Raw genomic sequence first — 17,971 nt, 5'->3', positions numbered from 1 at the left:
GACCCTGAAAAGCACAAACAGCAATAGCGCTGCATTATGGGCCAGCATCAGTATGAGTGGAAGAGGCAGCCTTCACCTGGTGATGTGGACGGGGATACCAGGGTCACACTGCCAGACAGGAAATACTACGGTTTTAAGATTATGATCTGTCCCTGAAACACTGGAGGGAAAATGTGAAAAGACTAATCCATATTTTTACGTTTATCTACTGAGGACCTAAATATACTCAAATTAAAGTCCGCGTTTGAGAACCATAACCTCCCATGACTCTGCCTCATTAGTCACTGTTTGACTACATACATCTCATATTGCTGATTAATTGACAGTGCTTACTAAATAATATTCTCTAAGATTAATAACAGTTATTAGACAGGTGTTTAGGGGGTTGACCTCACAGTCCTTGTTGTTACTGTCTAATTATTTTCAGAATACGCTGCGCTCGGACTTTGGTTTGTCTTATATGTGTCATTAGCCTGAGATGCGTGCTGCTGAGAGCAAACGAAACCATGTGGAGAGTGTAGCATACAGGGGTGAAACCAGAAACACCCCCCCCCCCCCAGAGAGCCCACCCCCCCCCCCCCCCCCCCCCCCTCACTCTCCTGGGAACACCTATACCCCATTACTTTATAATGCTCAATACACGTCCCACATTAAGACTGGATCATAGTGGTTCTTGGGATTAGATTCACATGTCTTTATGCCTTTAAGGCTTATAGTGTCAATGTTACATTAATGACCATCAGATTTGAAGCTGAAATCATAACTACATGTTGAGATTTGAGTTATAATGCATTCATGTTAAGGATCCTGTTAATTATTAACGCCATCAGAATGACTACAGGTTCTGTATTGAAAAAAAGGATGTAGTGTTCACATCTCCTAGTTGCTATGACACCATGCCGATTCTCATCCATAAAGACGTTGCATACATGCTCACAGCTCTGCCACCCAGGGCTTGCCTGTCTTTATTCAGAGACCTCAATAAAACTGTTTAAAATGCCATTTAAAACAAACCATTCAATACTTAAGGTGCATTTATATTTAACGTGTCCACAAGGCCGTGCCGAGCCAAGAGCCGATGTCCAATCAATCGGAGATTTGAATTTAAAGAGGTGCAGCCCGCAGGGTGTTGTGGAGCACTGACTCAGTCAGGCACCTAAGCCCCGGGCTCTGGGCCCTGTGGGACCGTGATTAATTCATAGTGGATTATGTGCTGGGTGCAGTGGGGCCACTGCTGGGTTCTTCAGCCTAAAACCACACAGGGCAGTGAGATAAACCACCCCAAACTACCCCCCACCCCCGAGAGGCTGGGCGTGACGAACGCCTCCGCTCACCTCTGCACCGGTGAAGGCCTTTTCTTTCCTTCTTTCTTTCATTCTTTCTTTCCTTCCTCACATGTCCAGTGGGGAGTTAACCGGACGCATCTGATTTAACTCTTGTGTTTTTTTCCCAGTCTATGAATAGGCATGAAAAGTGGTTCATTCAGGAATTCAGGACGGAGTCATTCTGTTGGCTCAAACCCCCGAGGGCTTTTCTCCTATCTGAGACGGGACACAAACACCACTGTGAACTGTATCATTTATGCACTGTGATATTAACTGCTAACAAAATCTAAACTCAGTCACCTCGCAAACTATTACAATAAATGGATGTCAACATTTGTGTGTGTGTGTGTGTGTGTGTGTGTGTGTGTGTAATCTGTGGTCTAATTGATTATTTCATAAATGAACGGTTATGCATTTGGAACATCACACAGGCACAAAGCACCACTCTTATCTGGACTGCATCAGCTGCTGTAATCTGAACAGGAGACACACAGACCATCGTGTCCCGCAGCTGTTCCACGACACACTGGACCTCTGCCGCGAGGAACCGCACTGGTACAGAACCTTTATGCTGACCTGCAGGTTACTAGATAATTTCAGTATTTTCTGGCCTTTCCTGTCAAGACTGTCAACATGGACCCATCCAGCTCTGTTCTCCTGCCCAGTAATGGAAGCACCTCACCACGTCTGCGCCCAGACTGGACCATAGTGCACACACACCTCACCACGTCTGCACCCAGACTGGACCATAGTGCACACACACCTCACCACGTCTGCGCCCAGACTGGACCATAGTGCACACACACCTCACCACGTCTGCGCCCAGACTGGACCATAGTGCACACACACCTCACCACGTCTGCACCCAGACTGGACCATAGTGCACACACACCTCACCACGTCTGCGCCCAGACTGGACCATAGTGCACACACACCTCACCACGTCTGCGCCCAGACTGGACCATAGTGCACACACACCTCACCACGTCTGCACCCAGACTGGACCATAGTGCACACACACCTCACCACGTCTGCGCCCAGACTGGACCATAGTGCACACACACCTCACCACGTCTGCGCCCAGACTGGACCATAGTGCACACACATCTCACAACGTCTGCGCCCAGACTGGACCATAGTGCACACACATCTCACCACGTCTGCGCCCAGACTGGACCATAGTGCACACACACCTCACCACGTCTGCGCCCAGACTGGACCATAGTGCACACACACCTCACCACGTCTGCGCCCAGACTGGACCATAGTGCACACACACCTCACCACGTCTGCGCCCAGACTGGACCATAGTGCACACACATCTCACCACGTCTGTGCCCAGACTGGACCATAGTGCACACACATCTCACAACGTCTGCGCCCAGACTGGACCATAGTGCACACACACCTCACCACGTCTGCGCCCAGACTGGACCATAGTGCACACACACCTCACCACGTCTGCGCCCAGACTGGACCATAGTGCACACACACCTCACCACGTCTGCGCCCAGACTGGACCATAGTGCACACACACCTCACCACGTCTGCGCCCAGACTGGACCATAGTGCACACACACCTCACCACGTCTGTGCCCAGACTGACTGGACCGGAGTGCAAACACACCTCACCACGTCTGTGCCCAGACTGACTGGACCAGAGTGCAAACACATCTCACCCGCCATGCCGTAAAGCAGGAGGAACTATTTATCCCCTCGATTTCAAAATGTAGGCAGGGACATAGACCGCATGGCAAAGAAACATATAACATAAAAAAACAACAAAAGTCAGAAATTGCGATGACGTTTCTAATACTATTAACGACACGGCCCTGATCTCACCAGCTTATATATTCCTGAAATGTGCTGTGGATATTCAGAACGGTATTCAAAACCAGAATATTAACTAATCAAAGGAAATGCACCTAGCGTCCAAAATTCATATTTCTAATTTTATTAAAAACTCACAAATTAGTTCAACATGTTGTATTTATACAGTGAATGGTCTAATATGCACTGGAGGTCACGTAAGCTTAGGTTTATTAGAACAATAAAAGACATACCATGAGAATTTGATATTTAAAGGAATTAGCAGCTGCCTGCTGCACATTTGACCATCGATTTTAATAGTTTGGATTTTCCTTTAAAGACACAAAAATAAAACTTGTAGGTCTAAGTATGTTATATTAACAATTTATGAATGTTTTTTTCAGCAGACTAAAAAAATTAAGAAGTAAATACTTCTCGTAGGTTTTTTTTTTTAACACTTACACTTTGAACACGTTCTGCAGATAATGGTGCAAAGCACTCGAACTCGTTTGTGCTGTTTTATTTGGCAACTGTCTACTTGTGTGTTTTTTATCTTTTAAATTTTTTTCTGTAAACAACATCTTGTACAAACTAGCACAGTGAACCACAACCCCAGCAAACTTGTTTTTCTTGATACAATATAAATAAAGTCAATACAAAAGTTTGGTTGGTTGCTTGGAACATTTTTTATCTGGATCAAGAGGTTCTAAAACATGGTTTGATACTTTAAACTCCTGAATTAAATATATTACGTAAACAGTTGACTGTTCTAAGTCCCTTTCAGACCCTCGTTAAAATATTTTTAGAAGGTAGACTTCATTTAACGACATTTCAAGTTCTCTTCCATTAAATAAAGGGTTCACAATCCATAAAACATTTACCGTTTGCCTTTTGAAGGCCAACTTCAGATTTGGTGAAATTCTTGGAAAAACAAAAAGGATATGTCCAGAGAGAAGAAAAAAAAGAAACGTCATTTCCCCCCGGCCTCCAGAAACATATTTAGTGTCAAAAAGGTTGTTTGAGTGTCAATATGGCAGAGCCTTAAAAGGCAAAGAGGTCTGATGAGCTTTCTAAGAAACAAGTCTGACAGCTCAGAGCGTTCCTGGGGTCGGAGTCGCGGGGAAGTGTTAGGTGTGCTGTCCTGGGTGTCTCTCATAAAGCTAAAGTCTCTGACAGTAGCTACTGCTGCTAATATGTGGCAATCATTTTTTGGAGAGCGAGGGAGGAGTCATTGGTGTGTGGAAGGCTTCAGGGGAGGGAGCTCACAGCAGCGGCTGGACAAACGCTCAGCTCAACACTGGCCATCAGTCTGGTCAGTGCTCCAGTTCTGACTTTGATGAGAAGGAAATGCAATCTAACAGCAACACAATACCACGGGAACATCCACCATGACGTCCTCTACTGTCCCCTGTGAAAATGCTTCCCCCCCCCCCCCAAAAAAAAAAAAAATCATAAAGGAACAAAACAAGCAGACAAACAAAAATGCCGAAATGTCAGAAACAATAAATATAAACGGCAAGAAATAAAAAAAATATGTGACTGGTGATGTTGTCTCCCCAGCCCATGTCCCTCCTGTGTCCCTAAACAGTCTCTGGAGAAACATCCACCTTCAGGAGCTACCAGACTGTGGCTTCGTTCATTTCCGAGGGGGGGTGTGAGAGGTGGCTGCTGTATCCACTTCCGTTGAGGGACAGAGAGGTAAAGGAAGGACTGGGGCCGAACACGTCGGACGACATGCTGTGGAGTGGCCCCGGGATCCCGGGCTCCGGGCTCGGCGAGTCCCCCGGGTGGTGGGACATGATGTCCGAGAAGCGCTGCACCTCGCTGGACGGGTGGTGCCCAGGGATGGGATGCTCCATGCCCCCTAGAGGGGTGCCGGTGGGTCCCGAGGACGGAACAAAAGGAAGGTCCACCGGGGTCTGAGCCTGCGATGATGGAGGCCCCTGAGGGAAGAACTCATAGTTTCCTCCTGGTCCATAGTACTCGCTCTGATAATCTGCCAATCAAAGGGAGAAATCAGATTTGGCTCAAGCACACACAACTCAGAAGGCCTATGCTTAAAAATTCATTGAAAACGTAGCCTGCGTTTCTGAGGGACGAGCGCTCGGCGGGACATATTAGTCACGGAGCTCGTCTCACTCAAATCTCAAATGTGGCTCAGTGGAAAGAACAAGGCTGGCGAGAAATTAAGGAGAAGGAGGAGAACTTCATCAGTGTCTCTCGCAGATCAACCTCACACCCCAACTGCAGAATAATCGTAAATACACTGCCAGCAACGGATAATACACAAAGCAAAAAACTTTTCCCGATTAAACCCGTAAAGACAAGGCGGGGATGAAATCAGCTGTGTGCATAACTGATCCAGCGTCTGGGGCTCTGAACAGAACAGCTTCTCTGTTCAGATATATATTTTTCTCTCTTCTATTTCATCACCAATTGTCTTTTCTTTACCATCGATAAAAGGAAAGGAACACAACAGAAAAGAGAAAAAGAAAGAGAAAACCCCGTCATGTACACTTTTAAATGATCACACTATTCACAAAAAGGATAAGTACATCTCTAGAACTTGTCTTTGTGAAGTGACATTATATATGAAATTCAGTTTGATTGGCAGGATATGAAACTATTAAAAACACAGCAACTAAAAACATGGAAAATGTGTAAACTGTCAGTAAACAGTCACAAATATCAGTTTTAAAAGCATCGAGGATAAGAAAAAGAGAAATACCAATGGAAAACAAACGTTTTTACAGAACTGTCTAACCTGCTGACCTCAATTATGTTAAAGACTGACGCATTAATGAAGACTCTGAAAAAGACGAAAACAGCTACTGCGGAAACATAACGCTGTCAACACCAGCTACCCTTACAACAGATGTATCAGCGATAATAACCAGAACCAAAAAAGCAATAATATTACACATTATTTTATATCCACGAGAACCAAGAGTTTACCCATATGCGTCGTTAAAATTAACTCTTGAATTGTCTATATGTGCTGTTCAAACGGTCAGCATGAAAGTATACAATAACGCAAATTACTGGTTTAAAATATTCCAAATGCAACATATTTTTTTCGTTTTCTTTTTTTATGTCGTGTTAGTTGCGCCACGAGCCAGATACTCTTTCTGCCGTCAGCTAGTAAACAAGGAATTAAACCCGTCCATAAAAACATCAACTTAAATAAATACTCACCACATAGCCTATCTTTAGATTTTTTTTAACTACACAGTCAACTAAATTATCAAATTATTCTCACCCAACTGTGTGTGGTAGCCCTCGAGGGCGTCCCAGGACCGCTAACAAATGTAAAATCCCTTTACATGTAAAAGTACACAACATTTAAGATGAAAGCGTGAGATTTGTCAATCCACTGCAATTAATTCAGTCTTACCTCCATAGTAGGAGAAAGGGCCGTTTGGAAGTAGCTCTCCTGGTTCTAGACGGTCCACCAATGTGCGCATTCTCCTTGGACTCCGGAAAAACGCGTGTCTCCTCGCGCCGAGCGCGCTCAGCTGTTTCATACGTCGCTCTTTGGACCGCCGGTTCTGGAACCAGACCTAACGCGCACAGACGAACCAAAAACAGATTTATATGGCATGCAACAATAGATGTCTGAAATCACTATTTTATTTTCATGGAACACAAATCAATGCGCGTATAATCCCGGACAAACATTTGCAATGTCTTTTGTTATTCTTATTCATAGGTTTTATGGCTTTAAAAATACGGGTGTCACTCATTGTGTGCGTATTATACGTAATTATATGTTATTACTAGTTGGATCATAACACTGCGAAATAATATTGTTTTAAATGATTGTTTTACTTCGTGTTTTACTCATACAGATATCAATTAACCAAAACTCTATAACAGGTAATGGCTTGTCTTATGACTTAGAAAACCTAAGCTAGCAGACTGCACTACAGTGACTGACACTATATATCCAACTGGCCTGTGTTTGCAAGGCGAGTCTCGTTTTATGATACATACATCCTTCCTCTCAACGCTGCTGTGTGTTGGTGCGGTGTTCACTGAATTCGTGTTGCGGTGATTATTCCCAATTTAACGGTCTTTTAAAGGAGGGTGCAGCCATATTTACTTTAAATCTCCAATTAATAATTAAGAGCAAATGTATTATCAATCAATATGATGTTATTATTTAGTAATATAGAAATGCTCCCTCGAAACGCGCCCTTCTTGCTTACGGATGTTCTTAAATATCCACCGTAAATATATTCCGTGCTCGCATTTCCCGCATGAAATAACGTTCAGGGGCTTGAAAACACGATCCCACAGCTGGCCTTTAGACGACTTTTGCCGATTGTACCTCATCTGCATATGATTGCTTTATCTTTATTTATCACATCTTTTCTACCCGAATAACGGCGCGTTTTCCTGAAAGGCTGGCGGCTTTCTTAATTGTCTGAAGGACATATGAAATGATTTTCTCTAAGCAGACCCAGCCTTGCCTTGTTACAGTTCCACGGTTACAGCAAACGGCAATAATCGATTGTCTTTTCCGCACAGAAGATCGCCTGGAATGATGTATTTTGACAGACACAGGGCCAGACTTCGGAGTTTCCGCTCGACTGAGAGCCGTCACAGCATGGCTAAATGTGGTCGCAAAACGTGATGGCGCCGCGGTGCCAACACTCCCGTCGCTCTTACCGATATTACGCCAGTTGGCACGTCTTTCCAGCACCGGAGCCAAGAATAAAAATTAGGCTAACTATATAAATATTACTTCCAAATATTCACGGATGCCAGAAAAAAACATTTTCCCATTTCAATTCAAATGATCTTGCCCTGGGGTCGCTGCGCGCAACGCGCGCAAAAGAGCGCGTCTGCATCTTCCCCGCGGCGCGCTGACACGTCCAACCAACGTGGCAAAGGGAAGTTCGTTTCACACAAACCCAACAGAACCCCTCAAAATGGACATTTTCTGCGCCTCTAATAGCAGGAAGCAACTAAGCACAAGGATCACCATGGTGCCCCAAACACTGTCCACTATTAGTCGAACCCAGTGTCAAAGCAGCCCCGTCTATGCATTATGATTTGCTTTATTGCACAGGCTGTTTTACCTGGATGACCCGCATGTTCAGCCCGGTTTCCTGCGCGAGCTGCTCCCTGATGTGTCTCGTGGGTTTGGGGGTGGCCGCGAACGCCGCCTTCAGCGTTTCCAGTTGTTTCGCTTTGATCGTGGTGCGCGGGCCGCGACGTTTGCCTCCCAGATTCTGATCGTCGTTTTCATTGTTAACTGTTTCTTTGTCCGATAAGGTCGCGATTTCCGAGTCCTTAACGTCGTCCTGAAGTGGATCTTGAGAATCGGGCGATAAACTGGGATCACTGCAAGCTGTTACTGAATGGTGTGAAAGACAGATTAAATTAAAATGAACATCAGAATTTTTGCAGAAACTGACTGGCCAATGTTTATGCAATCTGAATAAAGACTGAAATTATGAAGGAATTAAAAGTAGGGCTAGACCAATTTGAAATAAGGTAGGCCTCGACAGATTTGATATAAATTAAATATAAATATTATGAATTTTTTATAGTAACATTGTAAAAAAGGTTATATATATATATATATATATATATATATATATATATATATATATATATATATATATATATATATATATATATATATATATATATATATGGGCTTTCGACCAGGCTTGTCGGTAATTGATCACTCTCTAAAGACCTAGAGGGCCACTTAATCAAGTTGCAAAATATAAGCCATTAAAAATAATATGAAATATATGGAAATATATAAGTAACTTATTTCCGCATATCCATATTTTTTCTTGACATTATCGTGACGTCGTTGTTTATTTAAGCGGTGGTAGCCACTGCCGCGTGCCTTTTGATTAATTTTATTAAAAGGAAAAGCTCTACAACTCTTTTATTTAGTCATGGCAGTCAGCTGCGTAATGGGTTATAATGGAAAAATGAAAAGAGTGGGTTTAGATAACAAAAATATATTAATGGTTTGAACACAATTATTTTTTATCTTACCCGAGAGTAGGTTGGTGTCTTTTACGTTGCTGTTGTTTAAATAATCGTCTTTACACACGAATTTGTTTTCGTCTATAATATATAATTCCTCCCCCGTGGACAGCTGTTTGTTGCACATCATACAGGTGAAACAGTTCAGGTGGAACACCTTGCTGCGGGCCCTCCGGACCAGGTCGTTCGGTGAGATCCCCTGAGCACAGCCCGCACACTTCGTCCCGAATCGCCTGCGAAATAAACACGGCAGCAAATCCGGCAAGTTTAAAAACACGACAATACACGGAAATAGCAAGAAAGTACAGAAATAAGAACACGAAGGTTTAAACGCTTAAGAGTCGTTTTCCCTAGTTTAAACGATGGCATTCGCATAATGATCATCGCAAATAAATAAAATGTTTTGGAAATAGTTATTGTTAGAGGAATTGTTAAATAACCTTTTTTTGCCAAATGAGAGCACATATATAAAAATGAAAATATATTATCTATGTCAAAAATAAGCAAACAAAATAAATAAATAATTCCGCCAGCGGGAAACACTTTGTCAAAGGCGTATAGGCCTGCAGACTGTATATCAAAATTTAAAACACCTTCAAGAAACGGAAAACTGCGATTCTACGAATACATGCGATCGCTGAAGATATTCGCAAGTTAATTCTGATTTACAGTGTGCTGCGATTTTGCACAGTGGTTGTTGATTGCGAGGCTGTGATTGTGTGTCCCGCTTCCTCCTCAAAGTCGTTTATTATTCAAATCCACTTATCACATCTTTGCTCGAGCCAGTGCAAACGCACGAGGTTGTGCAGACAGACAGGCACTCATCTCCCTTTACTTCCCCCTAACCCGGCGAAGCATTGATCCCTGCGACTTCTCTGGTGGCCCGTCCTTCAGAAAAGTGCGATTTCCTTAACCACTCTCCCGCGTGTGAGTATACAGACCCAAAGTGTACGTGTTGTTCATTTTGCATGACAATTCAAATTAACAAGTATTTAATTAATGGTTGTGCTAATCAAAGCATTCAACATGCCAGCCTTGTTGACAATTCTTACTTTCACACCTGACGGTGTGATTTGTGCTTCTAACAATGAACACATGTATTTGTGCTGTTGTAACCGTTGTGTCTGAAGAATTGTAACAACTTTTTAAAATTATGATTTATACGATAGAGATGTGTTAAGCAAGCTAACGCTGGTATTGAGATGCTCAGATAAAACAGGCAAGAATCAGACAGATATGATACTTGTGTTCGACCTCAACATTACTACTGAACCCAGAGAGCGTCGATGAAACAGATCAGATGGAATGCTGTCGTTTCAAATAAGTGCTATGAGTCTGATATAAATATTTGCTAGATAATTTTGAAACAAAAAGTCAAATAAAATCAACTGGCTTCTCATGTCACCAGAAACTCATTTAAACTCGTATAGACCTATAAATAAATATTGTCAGAATAACACAAACTGGTTAGAAATTATATCCCAAATAGCATAATCTCTCGCAAACTTGTTCTTTTGCGCCTTAACTGGACTGGTGCTACAATTGCGTTCTCGTCTTTCACAACAACAGGATCGGTGGTGAACGCTGGGGAGGACAGAACCCTGTCTCCAACTTACCTAAAGAAGTCGTTTTTGCAATACAGTTTCCCTTCACGGGAGAAGCACTTCTCGGTTAGGTTACATTTACACTCGCAGCACTGCACGCACTTGATGTGCCACGCTCTGTCCAACACATTCAGGAGGAACCGGTCCAGAATAGGCCTCTCGCAGCCCGCGCAGTGCACCATTGTCTTTGGAAGTGCTCCCACAATTACTGCCGTCGTGTCCACACCCCGAGAACCTGTAGTATCTCTCTCACACACCCGAGTAAAAAGGGGTCGTCGCTCTGAAGGTTACTCCGAGTGCCCTCGCGAGTCTTTGTGAACAGCCGGTGCAGAAGAGAAGGAACACTCAGGCGGCGGCACCACTTCTAAGTGCGCGTGCGGGTCAGGACGGAAACCTGTGACGGTCCAAAAATATCGCAATAAAAAAAAGTCTTCTCATATGAGAAAGTGACAACGCATCTGGGGTTTCAGTTGTCAGTCATCTCCACTGTCTTCCACATCAACACGATCGCAAAGATGTAAATAAAGCCAGTGCACGTGGGTAATTTTAAATCACCAACCGGATGCTGGCTACACGGAGATCACCATTACGCATCAGTAGATCGCTGCTGTTGTCGGGTTGAAACACTGGAGAATGCGATGAAAGAAAGACTTTGATGGAGATGCATTTAATGGAGAAGCGTTTAACGCAACCGGTCTTGGACGGAACCGGCGCACGACAAGACACGCAAGCTCAGAAATACGCGAGCGCGCGTTACCATGTCCACGTATCCACTTGAGCGCGCTCTAGATTGCAGATGCGTCAAACTTGAAAAGTGCGTCTCCGTCCGCGCGCGCGTTTCTCCCTGTGCTAAAAGAGGTGCAGGATGCTAGAAAGGACAGGCTGTGCGTGACATGTCGCTACAGGACTGACGTTCCTCGCGCAGCCCACAGTGTTCTGCATGTTCCTGAAAGCTCACGAGCCAGCCTTATTCACAGGCTCCTGACGTCACGCCAGGAAGAGGCCAATCAGCGTCCTCCCCGTTCAAGTAACCATTAGCCGTCTCCTCCGCGCTCTGCCGGTACACTCGGCTATTTATAGGGAACAGAAGAAACCAATTGTCAAAAATCCCAGAAACTGTCATATCTTAGTAAATGTAGAGAGTAGTCAGAAAGACGTAGATACGTGAAGTATAATAACGTGAATCCACGTCTTCCAATTATTAAAAAAAAATCCAGCAATCTTTTCTCGCCCGATGGAAACAAGGAGGACAGGGACTTGGGAACCCTTCGATAAGGTAGATTATTGCATCTTTTGGCTTCTTTACAGTTAAATACGTGTTGTCTGAATAATGACACTGCGAAAACGACCTGCTTTCAAAACTGACGACTGTGATATAGCAGACATTTACAAATACGGAATCTTCGTAAGTTTTTTTATTTAATTCTGCAATAGCAATTTTGCCAATTATTCAACGTTAATTACTTTATTTGATTTACGAGAACAATTTATTGCACGATGACGGAAGAAACGTTTCAGCCTTATTTAATGTTTTCGTTTTGCTGCTTTATTGCGTTCATGAAATGTTAGGCTAATTGTTTTGTTTAGATTTGCCTGCGAATAATATTTCCTTCCATAAAATTGTGTTGCTTTGGTCGAAATTATGGATTAATGTTTCACACATTACCAACTTCCCACTTATGTGCAAATCAGCAGGATAACGTGGCATCCGGATTTTATCGCGTGGATATTCCTTCTGTGGCGGTGCACGTGCCTTCCATTAAGATTTTTTTCAAAGACGCTTGATTAAATCGTTCGCACCACCTCGGGTCGGAATCAACAAAATGCAAAGGCAATTTAATACACTTTCTTCCTTTGGTCTTTTGTCGAAGGAGAAAAAGCGAAAGACGACAAGCCTCCAAAGTTTACGGGGCGCTGCGTCTTCTTAGCACCTCTTAATGGCGCAAACACCTCGGTCCAGCGGCACACATCAACGGTCTGACGCTAAATGCTTCCACACTCCTCATGTATCAACACTAATCAGATTTGTGAGTGCGATGTCGCCACCAATGAAATATTTTCTGGGTGAACTACGCCCGAATCTCGCGGTCACCCGCCAGGCACTCTGGATGATAGTCCTTTAACTCACATTAACTCACAACCAAACGAGACTATAACGCGAGTATGAAAGTTGTGTTTAAATGTATTTTCGCTCCTATTTTCTATAGTAAATGTGAAAAAACTGCTAGAAAGACCGTCGGGATAGCGGGACAGGATATTATCACATAATACGGAAATACAGTGCACATAATTCCTTACATCACCACAACACACGCATGCGTTCACTTTATCTGACATGACACCCACCCACCATCACTACAACCACACACACACACACACCCACACACACACACACACACACACACACACACACATACACACACACACACAAATGCCAGACTGAACCCTATTCAGTTATTTATATTCAGTCTGCGTATACAACCCAAACGGTCCAGACTGGAATCTGGAATCAATGCCGAGTGTCTTCGTACATATGGGCCGGTCCTCGTGTGAAGAGGAGGCGTGGGACAGGGACAGGCCGCGCGCGCGCGCTACAAGACACGCTGACAGCTGCCCGGTCGTCTAGGGAGTGCTCCTCTCTGACTGTGGGACCCTCGGATGACATGTGTTGCTTCAGGAAAAATAACAGATAAAAGATGAACCCACAGCTCTGTATTTGTCACGTGACTCTATGACACTGGAAATGAAGTGATGTCGGAAAATTTCAATTTTTTTAACGTAAAAGACGTAAATAGCTCCAGAATCAGTTCCACGTCTCTGGAGCAGGTTTACACAGTAAATTATTATAGCATTAATTTAGCAGGTCTTGTCCTTTAGTTCTTTAGTTCTTTTTTTCTTTGCTAACTTATCTCGTTCCAAAAAGACTGAGGGTCTATAGACCTACATAATTTTAGCCCTTTAAATCAACAACAATAATTCTATACTACTAATACTACTACTAGTAGTACAGCAGCAGCAACAGCAGCAGCAGCAGTAGTAGTAGTAGTAGTAGTAGTAGTAGTAGTAGTAGTAGTAGTAGTAGTAGTAGTAATAAAACTGCTACTACTACTACTACTACTACTACTACTACTACTACTAATAATAATAATAATAATAATAATAATAATAATAATAATAATAACAATAATAATAATAATAATAGCAACGCAAACTGTATGTTTATTTATTATTTTACAGGCTATAATTTCATAATAATAATAATAATAATAATAATAATAATAATAATAATAATAATATAACAATAAATCTAAATTCTACATTTTATTAAAAACCCACAGATCTCCCACTTGGAACTATCTGATCCTAATAATAATAATAATAATAATAATAATAATAATAATAATAATAATAATAAATATAGTAATAATAAATATAATACAAATTTAACATTTCTGGAGCAAAATGGCCTACAATGCTATATGCCAGTAGCCTCACCACCAAAAGTTGAGTTAAGGCTGCGTTTCACTGGGTACTGAACTGATTTACTCGACCGGTCCAGGCAGTCTGTATAAAGGACAGTGCTAGAGGCAGCTGCCCATCGAAACATGCAGAGCGCTACGAGCCGCGTGTCCATCATCCGCACGCGCCCCTTGTATTACGCATGCTCCCAGCGGGAAGGGCTCTGATAGACCAGACTATGTGAATAGTGTGAGTGTAATGGTAGCATAAATCTTTAATGCTACATTTTTACACATTCTGTCTAACGTAGTGTCTTCCAAATGAACCCTTAAAATATTTTACCGGGCGCAATAAATGATCCTTCAGTAAAAACGACCAAGACTGGTGATTTGCTGAATCTTTGTAAATTTAAGATGACCATATTCCTGCTTGTATTGAACACGTAATTCTTGCTGTTTTATTTTAGTAAGTTCGAAGTTTTTTTTTTTTTGCTGGAGAACAATAACCATTTCCACAACAGAAAACGCATATGGCACGTTTGTAAAGAAAAAGTATTTGAAATAACTCCTGATAAGTTAAACTATATCTAACAATGCTGTATATACATGCAACAATGGAGTTAATTCTTTTTTAAATACACTGAAACTGCTAAACCAAAAATCCCTTTCAGCCTAGGGCATATTTATGTCTAACAATATTATTTTGGTTTAAAAACACTGTAAAAAATAACATTGAATTAAACAACAACGAAATTGCACGATTTTAAAATATAAAGGCGTTTGTCATATAAGAAATCCTAAACATAAAGTATATTATAAAATAAAAAGAACTAATGAAAGCACACATGTATTTAAAAAGCACGCCAATTGGCCTGTGATATTTATTTTATTGGATTTTATACCAGTCTAGTTTAGCTTAGTTTAGTTTAGCTTACTTTGGTTTTGATGTGATCCCTGTTTGTGGCAACTCTGTAAGCTGCGTGACCTTAACCCGTGGAGGGCGAGTGGGCAGTGTGCTGTGTGATCGTCGGCTATACAGACACAGTGTGACTCCGGTAATAAAGTGAGAAATATTACCCCTGACTCGGTCTTTGATCAGCTGAGCGCACCGGGACCGCCCGGAGCTCCTGGGGGGTGGGGGACAGGGGGGGGGGGTCTCTGTGTGCTCCACGTCTCTCTGCACCGCTGTGTTTACGCTTTTTATTCATGAGATTGACGTTAGTGAAATGGCCTGTATTAGGTCCAAATGTTGAATTGCTGGGCTCGTGCGAGATTAAGAAAAACATTAGTCCAGCAAAGTCGAACGGTGGAGTCGGACAGCGACGCGGTTCGGTTTTGACGAAGATAAAACGTCATGTTGCACGTGACAGATGCGGATCAAGTCCGGTCGCTGATGAGTGTTTACTGTCTTTATCATTATCGAAAGCAAAACACATGCTGTTATTCAAAAACGAAAAAGTGTCATCGCTGAATTTTACTGTGACCACGTATTCAACAAAACAAGGCTGGTACCTCGAATATCTCGAGCAGTCTAGTTGACTGGTATTAGGCCTAACGTAGAAAAAAAACACTCACAAAGTCGGTGGATGTAGGTAACATATGTAAGGATGCCCTCTCTCCCTTTCTCTCTCTCTCTCTCTCTCTCTCTCTCTCTCTCTCTCTCTCTCTCCCTTCTTTCTCTCTCTATTTTATCTCTTTATCTGTATATATAAACGTTTCTATACGTATATATATAGTTATATAGTTATTATATTTATTATGACCGTTATATCAGTGCATTTCTTTGAGGGTATAGCTTAAAAACGTTCAATGTGTCGTAATTCTTGTCTGTAACGGTAATACAGTGCAGTACAGGTGTGGAGGGCGAGGTGATGATCGCTGCTTATGTCATTAATGCTCGGCCTGCTTTGGCAGCAAACTGCTGGACCGTCAATATCACGTCCGCGTGCCGACCACGTGGTTATGGAGGGCAGTGCGGGGCAATTTAAAACGTGACCGCAATGAAGCGTGCGTCTTTGCTTTGCTTTCACGAGAATATCTTTATTTTCGCAGTGTGGACAACAGGGAGGTGAGCGCGCCAGGGCTGAGCTGTCAATCACCACGAGCCAGGCCAGCGGCGCGCGGAGGTCCAGCCCGGGCCCACCGCGTGCCAGAACCGATTACGGGGTGAGACGCGACTGGAGCGGGACCGCTGCGGTGTCACGTGATACGCTGTTCTCCCCGAACTCTGCTGCGTGATGTCCAAGCGGACACGGTTAATACTGCCGAATAAAGACAGCCTTTAAAACATAAGTGCAATGCTTCCGTCTTTGTGTAAGCACCTGCTTTACTGAACACAAAATAACTGTCAAATTAAAAAGTACTACATTATCTAAAGGCAATTAGACAGATCCGAGTTTCCCAAAAAGCACAAAATACAAAGATGCTCCTTAAACGGTAGAGTCGTCTCGGGTTAAGATGGCCTTCACACTACGATGCTTTTGGGAACCTAGCGAATCATAGCGAGATCCTTAAAGCGACCTAACACCTTCTCAACCGTGGCTCTTTGGACGGTGACCAAAACAAACGACTGTCAGAAGCCTCAGTATTGACAATCAACTCAACGTAAACATTATCCCGACTTCCCCAACTTTGCACACATTGGCAAAATAAATTAAATTCTGCTTATAGATCTGCTCACAGTCCCATACCCGGAATAACTCCCACCATGGCGGCCACCATGCCTTTGCATAAAAGGTTATTATCATTTATCATTTATTTGTTTTTTTAATATATTTTATTTATTTTATTTTATTTCACTTGATATCCACTGATAATTATGTTTGAGCCTTGGTAAAATGCGCGTGACTAAATTTAAAACGTGAAGAAATATTGCTGAGCGCCACAGAACTAAGCAATATTGTTAAACTGTTAAATCTGCAACAGTGTGTATTTACCTAAAGCCATTTTGAAAACCAGACAAAACTATTAGACTGCCTTTAACAATTTAAACTCTCCAACGCCCTGAATAAGTAACGAACACAGCCTTATGTGTGCAAAACCGCGTGGTAAACTATTAAACGACAAACCAGCATAACCAAAATTAACAACCCAAACAGATTTTAAAAAAATATATATAGTTTTGATCGTGAGCTCAATATAAAAACTTTTGAGTCTACACCATCATCCTATTAGCGGTACCCAGGTCCACTGATGAGACAGGCATATTATTATTATATTATTATTCCCCGTTGGGCGAGAATGGGAACGAGCTGTGTTAGAAAGCGCAGCTCTAGTTTAGATTAATGGTTCCCCTCGCTTACTCTGCAGTACGGGTGAAAGGGCCGGGATCACTAATGATTATAATATAATGTGTGGTGATAACCACTCCCTTTGAGATATTATCGCCTGGTGGGCAGTGCTCGGGGGACAGACTGTGGGGCTGAACACCGGCAGATAGCAGCGGCACCGGAGCGCATTTCTACGCGCAACGAGCAGCTCTGTGTGGCGCTGATATCAGCGGCCCGGGGCTGCATTAAAACAACCACGATAGCTGAACAATTTTGGTCCTTAACTGATTTATTCCTCCTTTTTTTTTGCTATACCCGAAAAAGTACGATGGGCAGTGGGAGATGTGCAGCGGGAAAATAACTGTTAAGGATGGATTCAGATTCAGCCTGCTTGGATATAAATACTCTAAGCGTCCTTTTTTTCTTTTTCTCTCATTAATTTTCTCATATTGTCATTTCAGCTTCAACAGTTTTTAAAGTTTAAAAATATA

At 42.6% G+C, this 17,971-nt stretch overlaps 1 protein-coding gene across 2 annotated transcripts; it reads right to left on the bottom strand.

The window, feature by feature from the left end:
• Positions 1–4,570: 4,570 nt before the first annotated feature.
• Positions 4,571–15,240, bottom strand: lhx1a (LIM homeobox 1a). Of its 2 annotated transcripts, XM_076977068.1 has the most exons (7): positions 15,147–15,238; positions 13,285–13,424; positions 10,766–11,823; positions 9,159–9,382; positions 8,219–8,496; positions 6,529–6,694; positions 4,571–5,130 (listed from the first exon to the last, which is right to left on the bottom strand). In XM_076977068.1, exons 3-7 carry the CDS (start codon positions 10,933–10,935, stop codon positions 4,751–4,753), a joined length of 1,218 nt encoding a protein of 405 aa, XP_076833183.1. In that variant the 5' UTR covers positions 10,936–11,823; positions 13,285–13,424; positions 15,147–15,238; the 3' UTR covers positions 4,571–4,750. The 2 variants fall into 2 exon arrangements, with proteins under 2 accessions (XP_076833183.1, XP_076833184.1); XM_076977069.1 differs by lacking the exon at positions 13,285–13,424 and having other exon boundaries at positions 15,147–15,240.
• Positions 15,241–17,971: the final 2,731 nt, after the last annotated feature.

This window comes from Brachyhypopomus gauderio, chromosome 16 (genome assembly GCF_052324685.1).
Source record: "Brachyhypopomus gauderio isolate BG-103 chromosome 16, BGAUD_0.2, whole genome shotgun sequence".
Taxonomy (NCBI): domain Eukaryota; kingdom Metazoa; phylum Chordata; class Actinopteri; order Gymnotiformes; family Hypopomidae; genus Brachyhypopomus; species Brachyhypopomus gauderio.
The sequence above is the reverse complement of the archived record's forward strand: the minus strand, read 5'-3'. Positions and strand labels throughout refer to the sequence as shown.

Coding starts and splice junctions, on each gene's coding strand:
- lhx1a (XM_076977069.1), bottom strand. CDS start 10,935: ATGGTGCACTGCGCGGGCTGCGAGAGGCCTATTCTGGACCGGTTCCTC. Junction 9,383..10,765: donor TGCAAAAACGACTTCTTTAG/GTAAGTTGGAGA, acceptor TTTATTTCGCAG/GCGATTCGGGACGAAGTGTG. Junction 6,695..8,218: donor TGAACATGCGGGTCATCCAG/GTAAAACAGCCT, acceptor TGTGCGCGTTAG/GTCTGGTTCCAGAACCGGCG.